At 40.8% G+C, this 25,469-nt stretch overlaps 1 protein-coding gene across 1 annotated transcript in view; it reads right to left on the bottom strand.

Moving 5' to 3' along the window:
- The window catches only part of CAMK4 (calcium/calmodulin dependent protein kinase IV), a 198,260-nt gene that overhangs the window by 69,379 nt on the left and 103,412 nt on the right, over positions 1-25,469 (bottom strand). Inside the window, exons 3-4 of the mRNA XM_055315246.1 lie at positions 4,239-4,301; positions 2,243-2,325 (exon numbers count right to left, since the gene is read on the bottom strand). Of these exons, the coding sequence (XP_055171221.1) occupies positions 2,243-2,325; positions 4,239-4,301 (146 nt within the window). The remainder of the gene's footprint in view (positions 1-2,242; positions 2,326-4,238; positions 4,302-25,469) is intronic.

The following is a 25,469-nucleotide window of genomic DNA, read 5'->3' as shown; positions in this document are numbered from 1 at the left end:
GTAAATAGTAAATGCTATTGGTAGATGATGGCTTTGGTGTGACATTCCTGTCCTGCAGTTATTTACAATGGAAGTACATGGTATTTGTCTCCAATAGACTGTAATTAGCAGAGAAATATGTTAGTTCTCCTTAGAGAGACCTCACGGCTCCAAAGGCATAACTATATAACATGTCTATGAAAGAGTTAGCTATAGAGTTGTTGAAAAAGAAGCCATTTTGGCCAATTCTGGTAACATTTAAGTAAATTAGTCTAGAAGAGTCTTCACTAACCATAAGGGAACATAACATGATGGTCTTAGAACAAGACTATTCTTACGGTGGATCAGGGTGTCTCAGCTTCCCTAGCAGCATAGAATCACTTCAAATTTGTTCTGAGTTTCAGAAAGGTAAGCAAATCACTCTAGGTTAAGTATTTGCCTTTAAGTCAAGACTTCGAACCATGAATCCAAACGACTACCGAACTGCCACAAGAAGTTCATGTCTTTAGGCTACTGATATTCACTTCCCAAAGTTGATTCATTATTTGTCAAGTATGGATACAGTTAAGGGCAGCCCCGGTGCGCAGCGGTTTAGCGCTGCCTGCAGCCCAGGGCGTGATCCTGGAGACCTGGGATCCAGTCCCACGTCAGGCTCTCTGTGTGGTGCCTGCTTCTCCCTCTGCCTGTGTCTCTGCCTCACTCTCTCTCTCTCTCTGTCTCTATGAATAAATAAAATAAAATCTATAAAAAAAGTATGGATAGAGTTAAAATGTTAGGGTTTTTTTTAGCATTTTGCATGCTACTTTCTTAGTTACTATTCTTTTTTTTTAAGATTTTATTTATTTATTCATGAAAGACACAGAGAGAGAGAGGCAGAGACACAGGCAGAGGGAGGAGCAGGTTCCACGCAGGGAGCCCGACATGGGACTCCATCCCGGGTCTCCAGGATCACGCCCTGGGCTGATGGCAGGCGCCAAACCACTGAGCCACCCAGGGATCCCCAATGTTACAGTTTTTAAAGTCTGATAATTCACATAACTTGTTCTAAGAAAATGTCAATGAATGTATGAACAAAACCGTCTATCTGTTGAAGATACATATGTAGCTCTGATCAAACTGGATCATTTTACTCCTTGCGATCTGAAGATCCAAATCTACACTGGGTAACAGTAAAAACAAACAGAACCTTTGAAAACCATCATGAATACCTTTGAAGGGGGGGACGGATGGGGAGGGGTGCTCCTTTCCTCCTTTCCTAGCACGCTCTAACCCTATCCCCTGCAGACTCTCCCTCCTGAGTCCATTCAGTAGAGCGGTGCTCATTCTTTCAGCAAACATCTATTGAGAATTTATTGTGCTCCAGACACTCAGGCTTCATCGCAGTCCTTCAATCTTTCCCGTCTTCTCTCTGCAGCCTACTTCTCTCTTAACCCATTCTTAACCAACATGAAGCTTGTATCAGCGCAGTTTCTAACCATTTACAATATGTACCTCCTTAGTCACTTTGTCTTCTTCCAGTTCCAATCTTTTTTGATTACCCTGATGAGCACAGAAAAGGGCTCCTAGGGGTCCATCAAGGTAAACAGGGAATTCTCCTGGGACAACAAGGAAGAATGGAAAGCTACAGAAACGCGACAGTTGTGTCTCTTGTACATATTGTTTGCCTATACTGTGCTCTACCAGATTTTCAGGCATACTCCCCACCGTCCTCAAACTCTGCCTTGAGTGATGAGCATATGATCAGACAACTAAAGCTGGTTATAACTGGTCCTAACAGAACATGTTTTACTCTGCATCTTGGAACTCAGAACGACTTAATAGAGAACATAGGTCTAAAAATAATTATCTGAAGAATATTGATTTTTATGAGCTTTTGGATCTTAACAGAGAATACTACTACACATTTAACTTTATAAATTTCATCAAATATTTTATCATGAAATATTCTCATAAATGCTACTATTTAGCTTAAATTTAGAATGACTTTAGAAATCTGTTTTTATTGGGAAAGTAAATATTTGCAAAAGTAAACTGATACTACAGTGTTTCGTGTTTTACTAAGCAAGGCAAAATTTCACCTACCCATATCATATCAACTAACACTCTCTCTCCATTGTGTATCCTCTTATGATTTATTTTAGTAGAACTTATCAAGTGGTATGATGTGTCATTATGAAAATTGGCAGGAGAAATTTCCCTTTGGTACTTTTGAAGTACCTGGAAGCATAACCTTTCTCTGGTTAGATTTCTAGGACCAACTCACCTGTCAAATAGTTCTCCTCCCGTGACCAGTTCTAGGACCAGACTGATTTCTGTAGGGGTTTCAAATATCTCTTTAAGTTTTATCTGGGGAAAGATATTAAAAAATACATCATAAGTTCCTTATTTTCATTTTTCTAGGAAAAGCTAACGCCATGACTAAACAACACTCCTTGTAACAGTAATACATTGGATCGTCAATAAAGGTTCCACATCCAGGTAACAAGCAGCCATCTGTCACTCTCTGGTTATTTGTATCAGTTATCTCATTTCTTAAAGACCCTTTTGAGTTTTTATATTTTTTCCTTTTCACAGCTGAAAGATACCTGCCTTAGAAACACTTCCTAAATTTTGCCAAAACATCACAATTTCTGAATTGCTTCAGAATTAAAAAGCAAAAGCAAGCAAAGAAAATTTGAGCCATTTGAAAGCATCATGGTTACTAGTGATGCAAATGCCTCTTTCTCCTCAAAAGGAACTTGGAATTAGAGACCTAAGCCAGAACAGGAGGGACCAGGTTAAAGTCCGTCTGTATGGAAAGGATATCTCTCAATAGCAAAAATGTTGCCAGCAGATGCAGGGATCCTCAGAAAAGTAGTGATGGTAGGGATTTGATGGACTGTAACAGGGTTTTCATCACATTCAGAAAATCCATTCAATTTTGAATATTTTCCTCAATATATCTAAAAATTTAGTGACCAGCACTGATCTGCATTTGAGAAAAAATCCACATTGGCTTTTCATTGAAAGAAAAAGATGGATAATGTAAAAGTGGTGATTTTTTGGTGCCATTTTGCTTATTGCTTACCAAAGCTCTTTACTGCAAATGGATTTTGTTTAGGGAAGCAAAGTACCCAGCCTCACATTATGGATCGTGATTGGTTTAAGCTGTTTACGATAATCCTCCTCCCCAATTTTCCAGTCTCCGTGCAGTGAAGAGTGATGATCATGTGGCCAGCTCTGGCTAATAATGTCTGGAGAGAATTCTGCTGTAGCTGGAAATTCTGGAAAAGCCTCTATTCTTCTCATCACATTGTTGGCGAGGCCTTTCCAATTCTTTCTGTCTAGGGTATGGGCTGACAACTTGTGAAGACTGTGGAGCGGCCCTTGAGGACCACAAAGGAAAAGCATTGAGGGGAGAAGACATTTAGGCCCTGAATGGCATCACCCACCGAGGAGCTGACGCAATGCTACCAACTGCCTGCCTTCTGATTGTCACATAAAGTGTTCGTCTAGACTGCCATATTCCAGTTTCCATGACTTATAGCTGACTGCATTGCTAACCCGTATATTACATCTTAAGAACTTTGCTTTAAGCCTAACTAAGCATTGCAGATTAGTCATCCTCCTGGACACTACGACTTTCTCAAAGAAACGAGTAAAATATTTTCTTTAAGTAGTTGGCTCAATTCAAGTTATGGCCTGGAAAATGATTTTGTTCTCTTCACTTCACTGGCTCAAGAAAGCTTTTGCCAGACCTTTTCCTCAGCGCCTTTGTCTGGACATAGCCTAGAGCAGAGCTTCTGAGGACATTTTATTTTTCCCATTCAAGTACATCATTTATTTGAATCTTCACATTGTTTCTAAAGTAGATAGCCAGTCAAAGGAGACTGAAATGATTTTGGAGAGCCATGCATTTCTTCACCCGCTCTTTCAGCAATGGCACATTAATAAGATAGGCACACAAAAGGAAAAAGCCAGTGTTTTATTAGAGTGAAACAAAACTCTTCAATTTTTAGGTATCCTTTTATGCATGAAAACAAAGATGGTATATAGTGCTGATCCGTCCATTTTGAAACTCTTTCAAGTGGTATTATTTTTAAGATTTATTCAGCTAAAGAACTGAAAAATGTGATCAGATGAGGATGAGAGGAGGCGATAGCAGCTACCTGCTGGTGGTGAAGAATCCCTTTCTCATTATCAGCATGGGCAACAAAGAACAAAGATCACATTCTGTAACTTTGAGGATTATTTGAAATAGTAGATTAAAAACCACTTACAATGTTTGGATGTGAGAGGCGAAGAAGAACTCCTATCTCAGTTCTCACAATTTTTTTGTCCACCTAGAAGGCAAAATGAGAGAGAGAAAGTAAAAGGAACTCTCACCTTAGAAATACCTTAACTGCAGCAGAGAATCAGAAACAGCACTAACCACCTGGGTGAATCAGGTCATTGGCAAAGAGGCTCATTCTCCGGCGTTTCTGGTCTCTTTCCTAACACTCCCACCTCCACCCCTTTTTAGTTGTAGGTCTTTCTTCTCTGCTTCAGACATAAGGCAGAACTAGTTACAATGTGGGTCACAACTTGTCAAGCCTCTTTTTCAAAAATCACTGCTCTCATCACAAAAGGCCAGGAGAGGGACTGAGCCCTGACCCTGCCACTCAGAATCAATGATGTTTTTCTAGAAAATAACTGTCAAACACACCACAAAAATCACTGGGCAGCTATCTGAACAGTCATTACGGTGACCTGAAATTAGCTTCCAAGTGCTACTATAATTAGCATCTTCAGACATCAACAGATGGCTTCAACAGATCAATATTACAAAATTGAAACCCATAAAATTACCTTCAGTATTTACGAAACACCTTGAAGAATGGTAGTTTTTTGTTACTAACAATTCACAATTATAAAACACATAACATATATTATTAAATTCTAAGTTGGGGGATGTATTTGAGCCCAGGTTCCCCAGCACACAAACGTGAGGGCAAGGATCAACAAACACTCTGATATTTTATTTGGAAGATGCCGTGAAAACAGGGAAAAGGGGAAGTACGGCAAGGTGGGGGTGACATATGCAGTCAGCACACTGCCTACAGTGGCACAGGAGATGTAAAGAAAAAGGAGGTCACACGGGCAGGTGCATACAGTTGGCACACAGCACTCGTCCAGAGGAGCCGCACCAAGCCATCACGCCTTGAAGACGTTCACAGGAAGGAGGGAGACTTCACCCGCCTTGGAAGCTACTTCTCCTGTTGCCCACAGGTGCAATCCTGCCCTCTGGTGTTAACTTTCCCACACGTTTAGGTTGCACGTCCGGTCTCTGTGGCAGTTCTGATGCTATAATCCTCCTCATGAGGTATTCTATCTCACTCAAATCTAGAAGTGGCTGGAAGGGCCACAAGCTTCAGCTGTGTGTCCAGTTAGCCTAACTGCATGAAGCAGACAGTGGGCACTCCAGCTCTCCTGGTGGGGAGGACTGGTGGACAGAGGGAAGCTGAAGCCCAAAGGAGTTTGTCCTGTCACAGTGTGTTCCTGAGTGCTCATCTGTCATAAGGTAAGCCAGATTGACAAAAATGGGATAATGGTCCTGCCTCTCTAATTTACTGCCTTTTATTGCTAATTAGTAAAAGGTTTGTCTTCTATTTATATTGTCTTATTATTCTAGTTGTTGATTTTAAATAGGCTGGGTACATGGGGTTTTTCTTAAAACCTATTTTAGCTCCTCTATTTAAATTGTTCAAAATATCCAAATATCTCCCTTCATCCTCATAAAGTCACCTTTGAAGCATCTAATAATTTTAATGGTTTCTGAAATACTTTCAATAGAAAACATACTTCTTGAAGATTACACATAAGAAAATAAAACAATTTAATAAAAGTGGTTATACTGATTTGTACAGTTTTAAAAGTCCATGGAACTTAAGATTCCTTATTGTTGAAAGAAATCCCAATTTTACTATCTTTCTCTATGGCAGGAGATAAAGAAATGGATAAAAGGTGTCATTCTAGAGTAATATCAAATAAAAAGGCTCCACCATTGAAACAGAGTTAATCAGACATAAACCCTTCATTAAGATACACAGCATAAGTTATACTCCTGTCCTGGGGCTGAGAAGTTACAGAAAAGAAGGGAGAAAGGATTGAAAAATACATGAAGAAGACATAATGAGGACTTAGGAAAAGAAAAGGAAACCCGTTTCTGTACTGTGGGAATGATGGATGGAGGCAGAGGCAGGAAAGGACCTGAGGAGGAGAAGGGGATTTTGTAACAGCAGATTGTGGTGGGCCTGAGCCACTTGGGCACTCCAGATGTGGCCCAGATCTGGACTCTGGGATTTTAAATACTCTGCTGAGTTGGGGAACCTATATGAACAGAGACTACTGCTCTACTCCTAGGATTCAGGCAAGTACAGTGCCATCTCCACATCAGATGCTCAGCCTCGTCTCATGTTCTCTGCGGGGTTTGAGTCCATAAGCCTTGTGTGTCTCTCTGTTCTTTCTCTGGCTTCTTAGGCTTATTTGTGGCTTGAGCCATGACAAGAGAACATGATGTGAAGCACAGGACTGTGCTCCTCAAACACTTTGTGTAAAATGGCAAAATACAAATTATTAGTAGATAAATAAATAAGCAGACAAATGTCTTTCAATTTTCACAACAGTTCTCTTCTGCATAGCTTCTGCCTAATTTAGCATCCTGTTTCCTGACATATCAACAAGTACATGTTGGCACCAACATACTTGGTGAAAAGACTTGTCAGCTGGCACTTTGTTAAATTCAAGAATGACAGTTTTAGCCTACAAAGATTTAAAAGCTAAGCACTGCTGTCTGAACATGTAAAAATCAAATGCGGTTTACAGATAAAAATACAGAGCCTGGTATCTCCCGTAACTATTTAATTTTAACCAAATCTGATTATTCCTTTTATATTAACCTGATGGAAATCTGGACATCTCATGATACCTTACTTTTTTCATTGTCTTCTCAAGTGGTGTCTTGTTTTTGTCCCAATAGGAGATGTACCACAGGGCCTGGGGGGACAGGTGGCCTTCCTGTCCCCACTGCTATGTCTAAACCGTTTCTCCTCCCTTGTCCTCCTAAAGTCTCAGCTGTCTTGAAATGTCTGCCATCAGCCAGCCCAACTTGCACCCTTTTTTGTTTTGCTCCTATTCCTATCTCTGTTACTCTTCCTAAGCATCCTCAGATCTCAGAACATTTCAGCAACTTCATCTCAACCGCGGATCCTGTCATCGTTCTTAACAACTTCAACTCTCATGTGAACGATCCTGTCAACATCCTTGTCTCTAGTTTGTCATTTCTTCAATTCCAACAATCTCCTCCTCCACTCTCCCTTAGTAACCCATCCCCATGGCCATATCCAGGCCTTGTCATTACCAGCAATTGTACCACTTCAAAAATACTGATTTGAAACCTCCTGCTTTCTGCCTTCTACCTCCTGTCTTTTTAGTTCTTACTTAGTTTCCATGGTCCATTAGGATAAGCACTGATAGGGCCGCCTGGGTGGCTCAGTGGTTGAGTGTCTGCCTTTGGCTCATGGCGTGACCAAAGGTCCCAGGGTCCCGGGATCGAGTCCCCCAACAGGCTCCCCACAGGAAGTCTGCTCCTCCCTCCACCTGTGTCTCTGCCTCTCTCTCGGAGTCTCTCACAAGTAAATAAAATCTTTTTTTTAAAAAAGGATAAGCACTGATATGCATCTCCCCCAACTCCTTTTGCTCTTATCTTTCTCTGTTGGACTCCCCAAGTAAAACCCTTAAATTGGTTAAACTCTACTCTTCTTTTACTCTATGTCTGTGTCTGAACTAAAGTGTCTGGACAACAATCTTGACCAGTCCCATTTTTTAATTTATGACCCCTAATCTCAAGGGACCCTCAGAGCTCCTTACTCTACAACAGAACATTTCACACTTTTCCTCCTCTAACATCCAATACTCCCCCTTTTACCATAGATCTCCTATTCTATACCTTTCCAACCCTCTGAGAAGGTATAAATAATACAAAGAGAACACAATATTATCATCATCCAATTTATTATCCTATATACATTTGTATCCAATTAATGTCATCCATTTATTCCACAAAAATTTTTGATCACCCCCTACATGCAGATGTTATTCTGGGCATGAGGATACAGGAGTGAACAAAACAATAAATTGCCTAGAAATTTCATGTCCTAAGAAGCTTATTATGTTCTAGTGAAGATTACAAAAGAAGTAAATAAGTAAAAGGTCCAAAGTTGATAAATACTAAGGAAGAAAAAAAGGTAAAGGACATGGGGTGGTGAAGGATGCTATTTGAGATCGAGGGTTAGAGACGTACCATGGTGCAGGGCCACTTGGATCTGAGGGAGGAGTGCTTTAGACCGAGAAACAGCAAACACCAAGGCCCTAAGCTACGAGTGGCAGCAAGGTGTTTAGCCAAAGCAAAGTGACAGGGGAGGAAAGTAGGAGATGATGATGGAAGCTCCTCATAACCAGGGGTCAGGTCAGAGAAGCTACGGTGACTGGGTAAGAACTTGATGCTTTAGGAGGAGAGAGGTCATACACAACTTTAAGATTCTGAGAAAAGAATGACACAGTCTAAGTTTTAAAAGGATACTCTGAAACAATAAATATAAATAAATAAATAGATAGATAGATAGATAGATAGATAGATAGACAGATAGATACTCTGAGGGGTAACCAACTGAGCAGCTCAGTTGGTTAAGCATTTGACTCTTGATTTTTGTTCAGGCCATGATAAGACTGAGCCCCACAGTGGGCTCTGTGCTGAGTATGGAGCCTGCTTGAGATTCTCTCTCCCCTCTTTCCGCCCTTTCCCACTCCCTCTCTAAAAAAAAAAAAAAAAAGAAAGAAAGAAAAAGAAAGAAAAAAGATGCTCTGAATTTTATAGAGATGAGGATGATGGAAAGAGTAAAGCAGGGACAGTAGTTAACAAGTTATTCCAGTGAGAAATTAGGGAGGTTTGGTAGCGATGACAGAGGCATGAAGCAGATGGGTATTTTTAAGGGAGAGAAAATAGTATTTGCAGATGAATTGGCTACGGGATGTAAGAGAAAGAAAAGTGCAGAAGTTGACTCTAAGTTTTTCAGCTTCAGCAATGGGAAGCATAAAACGGCCATTAAGTCCTGAGGTGGGAAGGACTAAAGGAGCAGGTTCAGAAGAGCTAGTAACATCACGGCCCTGCCCACTGTCCACTCCACTTACCCATCGGCCGTCCCCTCTCATTCTAGCTCGCTAATCATCTAGTCGATCTCTGAAGGAGCCAAGATCATTTCCATTTCTGGGCCTTTCCACCACGTACTAGATAGTTTTCTGTCCTGAATGTTCTTCTGCTAGATCTTGCAGTGTGAGTCTGGGCCCAGTGGAGAGGAACATGGAAGGGGCAGCTGCACAGTAGAGGTCATGGTTCAGAGGTGGAGGCAGTGATGAGACCCGGCTGTGATGGGGCGGGACAGCAAGGAGGTATGCACTGTGGAGGGACCAATATCTTATTTTATATTTAACAGTGACGAGCATCACCACTCTTGTTCTGATTAGCCTGGGAAGACAAACTCTCATAATGCACATCAATCAAATAAGCTTGGTTTTGGAAACTATGAGACTCATTTTTTGATAGTTCTGTTAATAGTCACCTCCTACTCCCTGCAGACTCCTGAAACACTAGCAGGGCCATGGGAAGAGTAGAGCTTTCCAGTGCAGGGGAGCCCAAGGACTGGAAGAGTTCAGGCCAGACAAGAATGGCTCCGTGAAGTTCAAACAGGAAATAAAGATTCCTGTATTTCGTGAACCGGAAATGTCTATAGTCAGGGAGATTCAGAACCAGGCAGCTCCCTCAAGGGAGGCACCCCTGCTCCCACATTCCTACGTTCTAAAATCTAAGCCTTTCTGCTCACAGATGCCAGAAATTCTTTCACAAGAAACAGTCTTTTATTTTATAGTGAATGAAACAGGCTTAAAATATGCCTGGGAGAGATGACAAGCTGAACAAAGTTTATACAAAAGATCTGGCTCATGCTAGACTCTCACTAGAAACAGATTTGGCTTAACAGAGAAAAGACAGGAGATATATAAAAAAATATAAAGCAGAAAGGACTTTACATCTTTCACTAGTTCTTTTCCCCTTTTTTCATCTCTGTATCTCTCCCTGGGATTAAGAATATATGGGAGTAACCCTGATTTAATACCTCTTCTCCTTCAAAAGACCCTAGATTGGGTATCCCACAATGCCAGAGGCATCCCTCAGTGCCTCACCTCTCTGCCTGCTTCCAAAGCATTTCTCTGCTTCCCTCCACAGACAAACTCCCCAGAATGGTCTCTGCCTCCTTTCTCCACTTCTTCCTCCCACTCCCTTGTATTTGTCAGTGCAACCCTCTCTGGCTTCATCCCAAGAACGCCTCCAAATTGCTCTTCTAGAAAAGAATCAGGGCCTTTTTGGAGGAGCCCTTGGAGCCAAACTACTCATCCTATCCTGTCAGCAGCATTGGATATATTTGGTCACTCCGTTCTTGAAATAAAATTGATTATTCCATGTCACCACCACTCTGGTCTGACTTTCCTTCTACTTTAAAGGCTCTGAGGGCAGCCCCGGTGGCTCAGCGGTTAGGCACCGCCTTCAGCCCAGGGCGCGATCCTGGAGTCCCGGGATCGAATTCCGCGTCGGGCTCCAGGCATGGAGCCTGCTTCTCCCTCCTCCTGTATCTCTGCCTCTCTCTCTCTCTGCGTCTCTCTCTCTCTCTCTATGTCTATCACAAATAAGTAAATAAATCTTAAAAAAAAAGAAAGAAAGAAAATAGATAGTATAAATTTCTAGAGAAGTATCCTAGCCACCTTAAAAAAAATGTGAAATATAAAACATACAAGTGAGGAATATACCTACCATTGGAACACAATTATCATTAGCATTTTGGTTCATTTTCTTTCAACTTTTTAAACACTGTTTCCTTACATACTTCAAATACAGAGAGATAGCTTTGTTTCTTACAAGTTTCATGAAAAATACCATAAGATATTAAGGATCCCTAACATTCACAAGCAAAGTGTAAAACAGTTTCCTAATGCCCTAGTATCATCAATGACTATTTTTATCATTAGATTCTTAGGATTTCTTACAATTTGCTACAATATAAATCATTGTGTAATGAACAGCCATGGCTGTACTTTATTTTAAAATGCAACTTGTGGGATGCCTGGGGGGCTCCATGGTTGAGCATCTGCCTTCAGCTCAGGGCGTGGGATTGAGTCCCACATCGTGCTCCCCACGGGGAGCCTGCTTCTCCCTCTGCCTGTGTCTCTGTCTCTCTATGTCTCATGAATTAATAAATAAAATATTTTATAAATAAATAAATAAATAAATAAATAGAATTTTTTGAAAATGCAACCTGAATTCTGGTTCTGCCATTTAGAGTCCTTGATAAAATAATTTATCCTGTCTGAGGATTATTTAGATTTCTTCAGAGCTAAAATAGAGATAATAATTGCTATTTACAGTATCACTGTTTAAAGAGTAAATGAAAATAGTTGTGAAGTCTCCTGCTCACAGTAGATGTTCAGTGCCTTTCCTGAAAGGACTTTTTAAAAGTAAGGTAAGTATTTCCTAGTGTTCTATTTTCAATTTTCTATGTTTTCCCATAAAAGTCACTCTAATTGAAACAAACTAAATTTAGAAATATTGGGATTTATGTGAGTGCCAGTCCTAGTAAGGAAAAAAGTGTCTAAGAAGCTTGAAATATGGTTTTGTTCCTCTTTCCTTCTAAAAGTGAAAGATAACTTCATCAAAATCCTAAACTATATCCAATATAATCTTCTCATTTGAAGGTAATCAAAGAGGGGATGATATCTGTTTGCATTTACATTTAAATGCCTTCCTGCACCTTTTTTTTGAAGATTGGGATAAGAGCCGCACTACTTTGGTTAAGCTCCACAGAGCTTTTAATACCAAATTCTTATGTTTATTACCCAGTTGACCACCGAGGTCACACCTGAGTTACTACAGACCTGGGTATCAGCTATCTCCTAATTCGAATTTCTCTTAGAACTTAACAAACTGCATCATGCCCTTGTAGTGCTGAGGTAGGGAAACTGAAGGAAGGCATAAAAACCTGCTTTTTGTGCCTTTCCTGCCTCTGTTCTTGCTAGGACCTGCACCCCTCCTTTGCACATGCCTTAATGCACATAGTGTACGTCTTCCTGGTATGAGATGAGGAGTTTTGATTTCTCTAGAATAGACAACATCTGAGGAAGGCCAGGTGCGGGTGACTGGATGCAGCTATCACGTGGTTGTTCCAGATCACCAGGGCTGGGCGTCTTGACATCAAGGCCGCCTGGCTCCAAGGAGTAACATCTGGGTCCTCATCTTTGCTCTAGGTGGTTCCTGGATGTCTGAGAGGACATGTACACCATCATGATCCTCAATTTTAAAACCCCAGACCCCAAACAAAGACAGGGATCTTATGACTTTGTGGTCTGTCAAATAACAAAAACAAAAAATACTCTTATAAACATGATTTTAAATCTCATCAATCACATCTTGGGGTTGAATCCCTTAAGAGAAAAGCTTTCAATAGGAGAAAACCTGGACACTCTTAGAAGCTTTAGCTCCTTAACTGTTCTTTCTAAGATAATTATGACTTTCAAATAAGCTAATAATTAATATTGTTCAAGGATGCTGAAATTTTTCTCTAAGAAAAGTAATGTTACTGACAAAAAAAATTTTTAAATTACCTCAAAAGCAATATAAACATGTTCTGGGGCTGGAATTATAAGGAAAGAGATAGTAGAAATCTTAATGATTTAAGGTTTGAAAAAAATTCCATTGTTGATGTTGCCGCAGGGCAGTACTCTTCCTCTGAAGGTGTGACCTTGCTGAAGAAGCGTCTTAACATGAGTGGACCCCAGAGCTTCCCTTTTCTGGAGACCAGAGGCTTCTAGAAATCCGCAGCTGAAGTATGTCAGCTCAGTTCTTCTCAACATCTTTCTCTTTGGGGTGATGTGCACATCCTCCTGGTGCTCCCATTAGTTTCTCCTTAAGTCTCTTCTGGGTTAAATGGCTCAGAGTTTAAAGGCCTCATGCCTAAGTGACTGGGTAGACACGCACATCATTCCATGACAATGCCCTAGCGTGTCCCCTCTCTGATACTGTCCAGGACTGGCAGGGTTCAGAGAAGACAGCAGAACGGGTTTGTGATCCATGCCCTGAGCTGGTCTCTGATTTTGTGCTGCCTGGCTGGTTTACTCCTGTCCCTGAATGTCGACCACTATGTGACTCCCTGATGTGTCCCCAACTGTCTATCGCTGCTGGCGGCCTCATCTGGTCAGGTGTTCAGTGTAGTCAGCGGCTGGTGATGGCTGTGGTGCATGGGTACTTCAATCTCACTGGAGACACCATGGGTAACTTTAAGCAAGTATGGAAAGAACAGGGCAAGGGACAAACAGCTCTGAGACAGATAAACTTACATTGAATATTTACCCTAGAGAAGTTTTTTTAAACTGAAAAATATTTTTTAAATGAGGTAACACTAAGATGTCTTTAACTGGAAAGTTTAAGTATCATTTCCCCAGATATCCAGGGGTACCAGTCTCAGGATGAATTTAATTATCATAGAAAATAGAGGATACTTTGCACTGCTGGGGATTGACCCCAAAGATACAGATGCAATGAAACGCCGGGACACCTGCACCCCAATGTTTCTAGCAGCAATGGCCACAATAGCCAAACTGTGGAAGGAGCCTCAGTGTCCATCGAAAGATGAATGGAAAAAAAAAAAAAAAGAAAGATGAATGGATAAGGAAGATGTGGTCTATGTATACAAAGGAATATTCCTCAGCCATTAGAAACGACAAATACCCGCCATTTGCTTCGACGTGGATGGACCTGGAGGGTATTATGCTGAGTGAAGTAAGTCAGTCGGAGAAGGACAAACATTATATGGTCTCATTCATTTGGGGAATATAATAGTGAAAGGGAATAAAGGGGAAGGGAGAAGAAATGGGTAGGAAATATCAGAAAGGGAGACAGAACAAGGAAGACTCCTAACGAAACAAACTAGGGGTGGTGGAAAGGGAGGTGGGCAGGGGGAGGGGTTGACTGGGTGATGGGCACTGAGGGGGGGATGGGATGAGCACTGGGTGTTATGCTAAATGTTGGCAAATTGAACTCCAATAAAAAAAATTTAATTAAAAAAAAAGAAAATAGAGGATACTTTAATTTTTTTGGCAGATAAACGTTGTAGGTAAATTTTGACACTTGTCCACATTCCCCCTTCATAAGAATGTCAAAATTTAAAAGCTCATAATGATAATCTTATATCTGCTTTATCAAGGAAAAAAAATCATTCACAGCTTGTAGTACTTTATTACACATGCCCCATCTTGACACTGATCACAACACCCAAATGTGTCCTCATGTTATTATGGAAAAATAGTTCTAGACTATTCTGATCCCCAAATTAAAAAAAAAAATCCTCCCAATGACAGCTTGGTATGTTGTGTGTGGGGGGGGACTAGATATAACAACCCATTTGATATATTTCCCAGATTTCTGGGGTAGAGATAAATATGAGAAGCTTTAAGTGAATTTATCTTGTGATACTGACACCTGCAGCAGAGAAGAAATTGGAATTCCATACACGCATCCATGCCTGGGGTCCCTCCATCCCATCTGCCAGTAAGACAAAGTGCAAAGAGATTCACACCAAGCAACACAATATAGTTTGTGTCTTACACGCTCCCTAGTTATTCCTCTTTCATTTGGTAGTGAATATTGTGTGCTGAGACTCATTAAATTAAGCTTTTACCAGCATTTGTAAAGAATATGTTGCTTGTGTTTGCTGCACATAGGGAATATTATTCACCTCTGTTTCACAGTGTAACTTAGAAATGCACTCAGTTTCTCTTTTTCTGTGTCAACAGAGGCTTTTTCATCTCTTATCGGATTAGCAAGGAGCAATATCTAGTTTCAGTCTCAGATCTGGGCCATGATCATTCCTATCTTTTTTTGTCTGTTTTTTTTCCCCCCTTTGGTCTTTTTTTCTATCAGGACTTAACTGGTATAAACAGAAAGGACCCAGATTTAGGACTCAAAGCCCTGGGTTCAAATTCTGTATGCCATTATGTACTATGGATATGTCTGTTTTCTAAAACTCCCATAAGTAAGATACTCCCATGGGGTACGTTGTGTTAACATGTGAAAGGGGCCACATAGGGTTTAATAATTACATGTGGGCACCATTCTTACCAGCATTAAGCTCCTTTACTGTTGAAACTACTGAAGGGGCATAAGATGACTTGAGAATATTTAACTTTAAAAAGAAAGCAGTTGAAAGCTAATTCAATACTGAAAATCATTCAAATCTCTTCTAATTAATATCTGCACATAGTCACTCCTTTCCTGTCCTTTAGCAGACCCATGGTTTTGGAGTTCCACAACTTGATCCTTTTTCTTAGCCTTCCTTCTCCCCTCTTCTTCTTACCTTATCTGGATGGATGTAGCTTTGACCATCATTCAACATTGTACCATAAATACAAAAAAAATCAAAATTTATTGCAATGTCCTTCTGTTAACACTGATATTATAGCCTGTTCCCTTCTTAGTAAGCTATGAATCCCAACTCTGCTCTAAGGCTGGTAAACTGTTCTTTCGACTCTCTCGTCTCCCTGGATGTGGCCCACTGGGCACTACTCCCCAGCTCTGGTCTTCCAACCTTGGCTCCTTTCAACTGCTGGTCTCCTAGCACTTCTCCTTCGGTTTCAAGGCCTTTTCCATTCAGCTCTATGAGAAGTTTCCAGTCTCTACCTATAAGATTTCCTGTTTGCGGCTAATCATGCATCTCCTTTTTCTGCTACTCCACAGCCTCCATTTAAAGGGTGGAGATCACTTTAGATCAAGCTGCCCACTCCTTATAAAAGCACTAGAGGTTTCACTGTGATCATCTGAGTGGATGGCGTCACTGCAAAGTGTGTTTCCTTTAGGCAACAGCACCCAGGCATGCGCCTATACTCTCAATCTCTCTTTCTACCCACCTCCCACCACCCTTCAAAGCAGGTTGTCTGAATTATGGTTTATTTTTTAAAAGGCAACAAAATACTTAGGAAAGATCAATATAATGAGAGGATGCATAAGCAGGCTGAATTGTGACAAATTCCAGCAGCCTTTCTATCAAAAATGAGAACAAATCACACTGCAACAACTAATTCTCTGTAAGAAGGTTCAGACTTCCAAGTGGCTCTCTGAATGGTAAAGCATACAAATCAGGGCAAGGTTTTAACATTCCAGCCCGCTACCTTTTACTCTTGTAGACATATACTTGTCACAGACTGAATAGAAATATACCTGTTCCTATTCCAGGAAACCTGCCTTAATAGTTCCCCTGAAAATCAATAGGTTTCAACTGACAATGAAATGCTTGAAGAAGTTTCACTTCAGTTGACACAGCTTGTTATCTGCAAGCTACTTTACTTAATGTGTTCTGAGACCTCAACTGGGCCGAAAAAGTCTATTTGAGATACTGATTTATATTCTCCTGTCCATCACTGACCAAAGGCAACCTTGACTTCACTTTTTTTTGTTGTTGTTTTTTTTTTTTTTACTTCACTTTTAAAGCACACCCATGAATGGTTACAAGTGGCCATGGCAACATTTAATAAATGCAAATCTTTAATTAAGATGAACCCAGACATCTCTCTTATGTAAATCATAGAAAATGGAAAAATAAATGGCCCATGGTCAGTGTTCTATGTTCCCCAAGGCTAGGTAGAAAGAGACAAGAGCAGGTAATCCTCAGTTTACCCAGTGGGGTAAATAGTATTATCTTTATTTTAGAATGGAAGAATCTGGAAATCTCCTCTAATGGACATATCCTGAAGTTTCATCTACCAAGAATTTAGGAGGAGGCCTGTGTATATTTAATCTAGAACGTTTCAAATTCTCCTGCAACATCATAGTTATATATTCAAATAGTTAACTCATAAGAATATAAGGAAAAATGAGTAGACATTAAAAAATAAATCACAGAATTATTAGCAAATCACACGGTGTGTTTCTTCAACTAACTCAAAAAAAGATAAAAGGCCTCTTTCACCCTTTAGCACTTATGGAAATTTTATAAAACTTAAAGGCATTTTCTAGTAAAATAAATTATTCAACAAAAACCTTTATAGAGAGGAGGAGGGGCAAGATGGCGGAAGAGCAGGGTCCCCAAATCACCTGTCCCCAACAAATTACCTAGATAACCTTCAAACCATCCTGAAAATCTACGAATTCGGCCTGAGATTTAAAGAGAGACCAGCTGGAATGCTACAGTGAGAGGAGTTCACGCTTCTATCAAGGTAGGAAGACGGGGGAAAAGAAATAAAGGAACAAAAGGCCTCCGAGGGGGAGGGGCCCCGCGAGGAGCCGGGCTGAGGCCGGGGCGAGTGTCCCCAGGACAGGAGAGCCCCGTCCCGGAGGAGCAGGAGCGGCACCAACCTTCCCGGGCGGGCGGAAAGGGGCTCGCAGGGAGTTGGAGCAGGACCCAGGAGGGCGGGGATGTCCTCGGGCTCCCGGGGACACTAACAGGCACCTGCAAGCGCAGGAGAGTGCTCCGAGCTCCCTAAGGGCTGCAGCACGCACCGGAGCAGCTCGGAGGGGCTCGGGAGCGGCTCCAGGGAGGGGGCTGCGGGGCGGGAGCGCAAATCCAACAACGCAGGCCCGGGAGCACAGGGCGCCGGGACACAGCCCAGGATCCGGCCTCCCCCCGGGACAGGCAGAGGCCGGGAGGGCCCAGGACAGCGAGGACGCTCCTGCCCCGAGCTGAGCAGATCAGTGGCCCCGCCCCGGAGCCTCCAGGCCCTGCGGACGGAGAGCCGAGAGCCCCGAGTTCCTGCGGAGGCTGAATCCAGGCTTCCAGAGTTGCCATAGCAACTGCAACTGTTCCTCCTGAGACCTCACGGGGTAAACAACCCCCTCTGAGCCCTGCAGCAGGCAGGGGCAGAGCAGCTCCCCCAAGTGCTAACACCTGAAAATCAGCGCAACAGGCCCCTCCCCCAGAAGACCAGCTGGACGGACCAGTTCCAGGGGAAGTCAAGGGACTTAAACTCTACAGAAATACTCCCCCGTGTTTTTTTTTTCTTTTCTTTTTTCTTTTCTTTTTGATTTCTGATTGCTTCCCCCACCCCCTTTTTTTTTTCACCTTTCTTTCTTTTTCTTTCCCTTTTTCTTCTCTTCTTTCCTTTTTCTTTTCTTTTTCTTTTTTCTTTTTCTCTTTTCTTTCCTTCTCTCTCTTTCTCTCATTCTCCCAATACAACTTGTTTTTGGCCACTCCGCACTGAGCAAAATGACTAGAAGGAAAACCTCACCTCAAAAGAAAGAATCAGAAACAGCCCTCTCTCCCACAGAGCTACAAAATCTGGATTACAATTCAATGTCAGAAAGCCAATTCAGAAGCACTATTCTACAGCTACTGGTGGCTCTAGAAAAAAGCATTAAGGACTCACGAGACTTCATGACTGCAGAATTTAGATCCAATCAGGCAGAAATTAAAAATCAACTGAATGAGATGCAATCCAAACTAGAAGTCCTAACGACGAGGGTTAACGAGGTGGAAGAACGAGTGAGTGACATAGAAGACAAGTTAATGGCAAAGAGGGAAACTGAGGAAAAAAGAGATAAACAATTAAAGAACCATGAAGACAGATTAAGGGAAATAAATGACACTCTAAGGAAGAAAAATCTACGTTTAATTGGGGTTCCCGAGGGCGCCGAAAGGGACAGAGGGCCAGAATATGTATTTGAACAAATCCTAGCTGAAAACTTTCCCAATCTGGGAAGGGAAACAGGCATTCAGATCCAGGAAATAGAGAGATCCCCCCCTAAAATCAATAAAAACCGTTCAACACCTCGACATCTAATAGTGAAGCTTGCAAATTCCAAAGATAAAGAGAAGATCCTTAAAGCAGCAAGAGACAAGAAGTCCCTGACTTTCATGGGGAGGAATATTAGGGTAACAGCAGACCTCTCCACAGAGACCTGGCAGGCCAGAAAGGGCTGGCAGGATATATTCAGGGTCCTAAATGAGAAGAACATGCAACCAAGAATACTTTATCCAGCAAGGCTCTCATTCAAAATGGAAGGAGAGATAAAGAGCTTCCAAGACAGGCAGGAACTGAAAGAATATGTGACCTCCAAACCAGCTCTGCAAGAAATTTTAAGGGGGACTCTTAAAATTCCCCTTTGAGAAGAAGTTCAGTGGAACAATCCACAAAAACAAGGACTAAATAGATATCATGATGACACTAAACTCATATCTGTCAATAGTAACTCTGAACGTGAACGGGCTTAATGACCCCATCAAAAGGCGCAGGGTTTCAGACTGGATAAAAAAGCAGGACCCATCTATTTGCTGTCTACAAGAGACTCATTTTAGACAGAAGGACACCTACAACCTGAAAATAAAAGGTTGGAGAACCATTTACCATTCAAATGGTTCGCAAAAGAAAGCAGGGGTAGCCATCCTTATATCAGATAAACTAAAATTCACTCCGAAGACAGTAGTGAGAGACGAAGAGGGACACTATATCATACTTAAAGGATCTATCCAACAAGAGGACTTAACAATCCTCAATATATATGCCCCGAATGTGGGAGCTGCCAAATACTTAAACGAATTATTAACCAAAGTAAAGAAATACTTAGATAATAATACACTTATACTTGGTGACTTCAATCTAGCTCTCTCTACCCTTGATAGGTCTTCTAAACACAACATCTCCAAAGAAACGAGAGCTTTAAATGATACACTGGACCAGATAGATTTCACAGATATCTACAGAACTTTACATCCAAACTCAACTGAATACACATTCTTCTCAAGTGCACATGGAACTTTTTCCAGAATAGACCACATACTGGGTCACAAATCGGGTCTGAACCGATACCAAAAGATTGGGATCGTCCCCTGCATATTCTCAGACCATAACGCCTTGAAATTAGAACTCAATCACAAGAAGAAGTTTGGAAGGACCTCAAACACGTGGAGGTTAAGGACCATCCTGCTAAAAGATAAAAGGGTCAACCAGGAAATTAAGGAAGAATTAAAAAGATTCATGGAAACTAATGAGAATGAAGATACAACTGTTCAAAATCTTTGGGATGCAGCAAAAGCAGTCCTGAGGGGGAAATACATCGCAATACAAGCATCCATTCAAAAACTGGAAAGAACTCAAATACAAAAGCTAACCTTACACATAAAGGAGCTAGAGAAGAAGCAGCAAATCGACCCGACGCCCAGCAGAAGAAGAGAGTTAATTAAAATTCGAGCAGAACTCAACGAAATTGAGACCAGAAGAACTGTGGAACAGATCAATAGAACCAGGAGTTGGTTCTTTGAAAGAATTAATAAGATAGATAAACCATTAGCCAACCTTATTAAAAAGAAGAGAGAGAAGACTCAAATTAATAAAATCATGAATGAGAAAGGAGAGATCACTACCAACACCAAGGAAATACAAACGATTTTAAAAACATATTATGAACAGCTCTACGCCAATAAATTAGGCAATCTAGAAGAAATGGACGCATTCCTGGAAAGCCACAAACTACCAAAACTGGAGCAGGAAGAAATAGAAAACCTGAACAGGCCAATAACCAGGGAGGAAATTGAAGCAGTCATCAAAAACCTCCCAAGACACAAGAGTCCAGGGCCAGATGGCTTCCCAGGGGAATTCTATCAAACGTTTAAAGAAGAAATCATACCTATTCTACTAAAGCTGTTTGGAAAGATAGAAAGAGATGGAGTACTTCCAAACTCATTCTATGAGGCCAGCATCACCTTAATTCCAAAACCAGACAAAGACCCCACCAAAAAGGAGAATTACAGACCAATATCCCTGATGAACATGGATCCAAAAATTCTCAACAAGATACTAGCCAATAGGATCCAACAACACATTAAGAAAATTATTCACCATGACCAAGTAGGATTTATCCCCGGGATGCAAGGCTGGTTCAACACTCGTAAAACAATCAATGTGATTCATCATATCAGCAAGAGAAAAACCAAGAACCATATGATCCTCTCATTAGATGCAGAGAAAGCATTTGACAAAATACAGCATCCATTCCTGATTAAAACTCTTCAGAGTGTAGGGATAGAGGGAACTTTCCTCGATATCTTAAAAGCCATCTACGAAAAGCCCACAGCAAATATCATTCTCAATGGGGAAGCACTGGGAGCCTTTCCCCTAAGATCAGGAACCAGACAGGGATGTCCACTCTCACCACTGCTATTCAACATAGTATTGGAAGTCCTAGCCTCAGCAATCAGACAACAAAAAGAAATAAAAGGCATTCAAATTGGCAAAGAAGAAGTCAAACTCTCCCTCTTCGCCGATGACATGATACTCTACATAGAAAACCCAAAAGCCTCCACCCCAAGATTGCTAGAACTCATACAGCAATTTGGCAGCGTGGCAGGATACAAAATCAATGCCCAGAAATCAATGGCATTCCTATACACTAACAATGAGACTGAAGAAAGAGAAATTAAGGAGTCAATCCCATTTACAATTGCACCCAAAAGCATAAGATACCTAGGAATAAACCTAACCAAAGAGGTAAAGGATCTATACCCTAAAAACTATAGAACACTTCTGAAAGAAATTGAGGAAGACACAAAGAGATGGAAAAATATTCCATGCTCATGGATTGGCAGAATTAATATTGTGAAAATGTCAATGCTACCCAGGGCAATTTACACGTTCAATGCAATCCCTATCAAAATACCATGGACTTTTTTCAGAGACTTAGAACAAATTATTTTAAGATTTGTGTGGAATCAGAAAAGACCCCGAATAGCCAGGGGAATTTTAAAAAAGAAAACCATAGCTGGGGGCATCACAATGCCAGATTTCAGGTTGTACTACAAAGCTGTGGTCATCAAGACAGTGTGGTACTGGCACAAAAACAGACACATAGACCAATGGAACAGAATAGAGAATCCAGAAATGGACCCTGAACTTTATGGTCAACTAATATTTGACAAAGGAGGAAAGACTATCCACTGGAAGAAAGAGAGTCTCTTCAATAAATGGTGCTGGGAAAATTGGTCATCCACATGCAGAAGAATGAAACTAGACCACTCTCTTGCACCATACACAAAGATAAACTCAAAATGGATGAAAGATTTAAATGTGAGACAAGACTCCATCAAAATCCTAGAGGAGAACACAGGCAACACCCTTTTTGAACTTGGCCACAGTAACTTCTTGCAAGATACATCCACGAAGGCAAAAGAAACAAAAGCAAAAATGAACTATTGGGACTTCATCAAGATAAGAAGCTTTTGCACAGCAAAGGATACAGTCAACAAAACTCAAAGACAACCTACAGAATGGGAGAAGATATTTGCAAATAACATATCAGATAAAGGGCTAGTTTCCAAAATCTATAAAGAACTTATTAAACTCAACAGCAAAGAAACAAACAATCCAATCATGAAATGGGCAAAAGACATGAAGAGAAATCTCACAGAGGAAGACATAGACATGGCCAACATGCACATGAGAAAATGCTCTGCATCACTTGCCATCAGGGAAATACAAATCAAAACCACAATGAGATACCACCTCACACCAGTGAGAATGGGGAAAATTAACAAGGCAGGAAACAACAAATGTTGGAGAGGATGCGGAGAAAAGGGAACCCTCTTACACTGTTGGTGGGAATGTGAACTGGTGCAGCCACTCTGGAAAACTGTGTGGAGGTTCCTCAAAGAATTAAAAATAGACCTGCCCTACGACCCAGCAATTGCACTGTTAGGGATTTACCCCGAAGATTCAGATGCAATGAAACGCCGGGGCACCTGCACCCCGATGTTTCTAGCAGCCATGTCCACAATAGCCAAACTGTGGAAGGAGCCTCGGTGCCCATCGAAAGATGAATGGATAAAGAAGATGTGGTTTATGTATACAATGGAATATTACTCAGCCATTAGAAACAACAAATACCCACCATTTGCTTCAACGTGGATGGAACTGGAGGGTATTATGCTGAGTGAAGTAAGTCAATCGGAGAAGGACAAACAGTGTATGTTCTCACTTATTTGGGGAATATGAATAATAGTGAAGGGGAATATAAGGGAAGGGAGAAGAAATGTGTGGGAGATATCAGAAAGGGACACAGAACATAAAGACTTCTAACTCTGGGAAATGAACTAGGGGTGGTGGAAGGGGAGGAGGGCGGGGGGTGGGGGTGAATGGGTGACGGGCACGGAGGGGGACACTTGACGGGATGAGCACTGGGTGTTATTCTGTATGTTGGTAAATTGAACACCAATAAAAATTAATTTATTAAAAAAAAAAAAAACTTTATAGAAATTGATAGGTAACTTTACATTCTAATAACTAAAATATGACAAAATTTAGACCAGGGACAGCTTCTACACTGTGGACCTAGCCACACTGCTCCCATGGTAAGAACCAGAATACAGCTATAAGGTTGAAAGCATTCTAAATCTAGCAATCACGAGTATCCAAGATTTGTTTGTACAGGAGGTCCTAAGATCAGAGATCTTTATTTAGCACCGTATTAAATTTGATTGATAATAGCAGTAATTTTAAAAGCACTCTAAAAACAATATAATTAATCTTATTCATACAAAATTGCAGAATATGTTGGGTACTGCTTACTCAGTTTTAAATGAAGCTAATGAGAACATCAGAATTGCACAGAATGAACTGGTACTATCATAATATAAAATGTCTGTGTAGACCCTTTATAATTAATAAGAATGTTCCCACTTATAACAAGCTTCCTAGGTATTGAAAAATATTTTACATAAATGATCTCACTTTAATCTTCACTAGAACACCATGAGCTAGATGTTCTTAAAGCCATTTTACAGATGAAGAAACTAAGATTGAGAGGTTTATACAATTTGTTGTAAAGCCACACAAGTAGTAAATGGCAGGAGTGATCCTGAACTCAATGTGTCCGGCTCCAGACCCCATAATCTCACCCCACAACTGCACAGCCCTTTTTAAGGAGACTCAGAATACTTATACATGCTGAAATGGCATGCTGAGATTGGCTCTCAGACTCGCAAATTCTGAATTTATACACTGAGATTAATTCTTAGACTTGGTACTGGGTATTTCATGAAAGGGCATAGATTTTCCAGTAAGTTGAATGCAGTCTCTTCCAAGAGCTGAGCGATACAGCTAGAAATTGCATCTCACTTTTAGAATTCAAATACTTGTCTCCAAAATTTCAAGGACACTAAAATGATTGGTGAGCATAATTTTCTTAAATTTCAGTTTTTCTTGAATATGAGCCATATTGATAGGGATGAAGGGTGATTATTTAGATATACCCTGAGGTATGTACTTCTAAGGAAGAAAGGTAAAGCACGTGACTCACTCCTAAAATAGTAACGGCATTATCACCATGCCATTCTTTAAAAGTTGTAATTCCATTTCACTCAGCAAAATTCAGTCCAAACTGAAGGTTCCATCTGCTTAATCTGTTCAAATTCTGACACTTTCTTGAATCTATTTTTCTCATTTTGTCGCAATTTTAGCATATTCAAAAGTTGTGTGATACCAGTAATAAGGTTCCGTCTCCTACATCACAGGTTGTCCTAATACCTGTGCCTGTCACAATCCTTTAATGCTCCAATGTTATTAATCTGAGGAAGTAGCTTAGTAAATCCTTTTTCTCTACTTCAATTTCTTCCAAATATCACATAAAATGGAGATGGTAAAGAACTCATGAATGAAGTGGAAAAAAGTTAGCCTTGTTTCTTCCTTCACCCTTGATTCATGTTTTACAAAGTTCATAGTACAAGTTCTACTGATACCTGCAAGTCACTTAGTTCTTAAATGCAAGGCGATAAAGAACTTCCGGGCGACCAAAAGGCACTGCTTCTGAATTTGTAGCTGTTTCAAAATTAAAGTTATAAAACAGGCCACCTTTTTCCCAAGAGGAGAGTAAGGATGCCACTCCAAGTGATTTGATAACTACTTCAGTACAAGGACCATGAATAATAGTGGAAAAAAATTAAATCCATCATTACAAAAGACTCTTAATTCATTTTCCTTCTTGTTTATTACTCCTGCTGTCCTCAAAGCTTTATCCTTGTTAATGACACAATGAGATGAATGGATATTGCTTCTAGAAACGTCCAGGTTTTTCATTAGGGCAAAAAGTTGGTTCAACTATAATGTTCCTTTTTCTAGCACTTCAATACACCTATAGTAGAGTCACTGATGTTTATCAGAACATTTAGAACCTGCAAGATTTTGAAATGCCTTTTTTTTAAAAAGATTTTATTTATTTATTCATGAGAGACACAGAGAGAGAGAGAGAGGCAGAGACACAGGCAGAAGGGAAAAGCAGGTTCCATGCAGGAAGCCTGATGTGGGACTCGATCTCAGGACCCCGGGATCACGCCCTGAGCCAAAGGCAGATGCCCAACCGCTGAGCCACCCAGGCGTACCTTGAAATGCTTTTTGAATGG

This window comes from Nyctereutes procyonoides, unplaced genomic scaffold (assembly GCF_905146905.1).
Source record: "Nyctereutes procyonoides isolate TBG_1078 unplaced genomic scaffold, NYPRO_anot_genome, whole genome shotgun sequence".
In the NCBI taxonomy this organism is placed as follows: Eukaryota; Metazoa; Chordata; class Mammalia; order Carnivora; family Canidae; genus Nyctereutes; species Nyctereutes procyonoides.
Note: the sequence above shows the minus strand (reverse complement) of the source record. Positions and strands in the feature narration are given on the sequence as shown.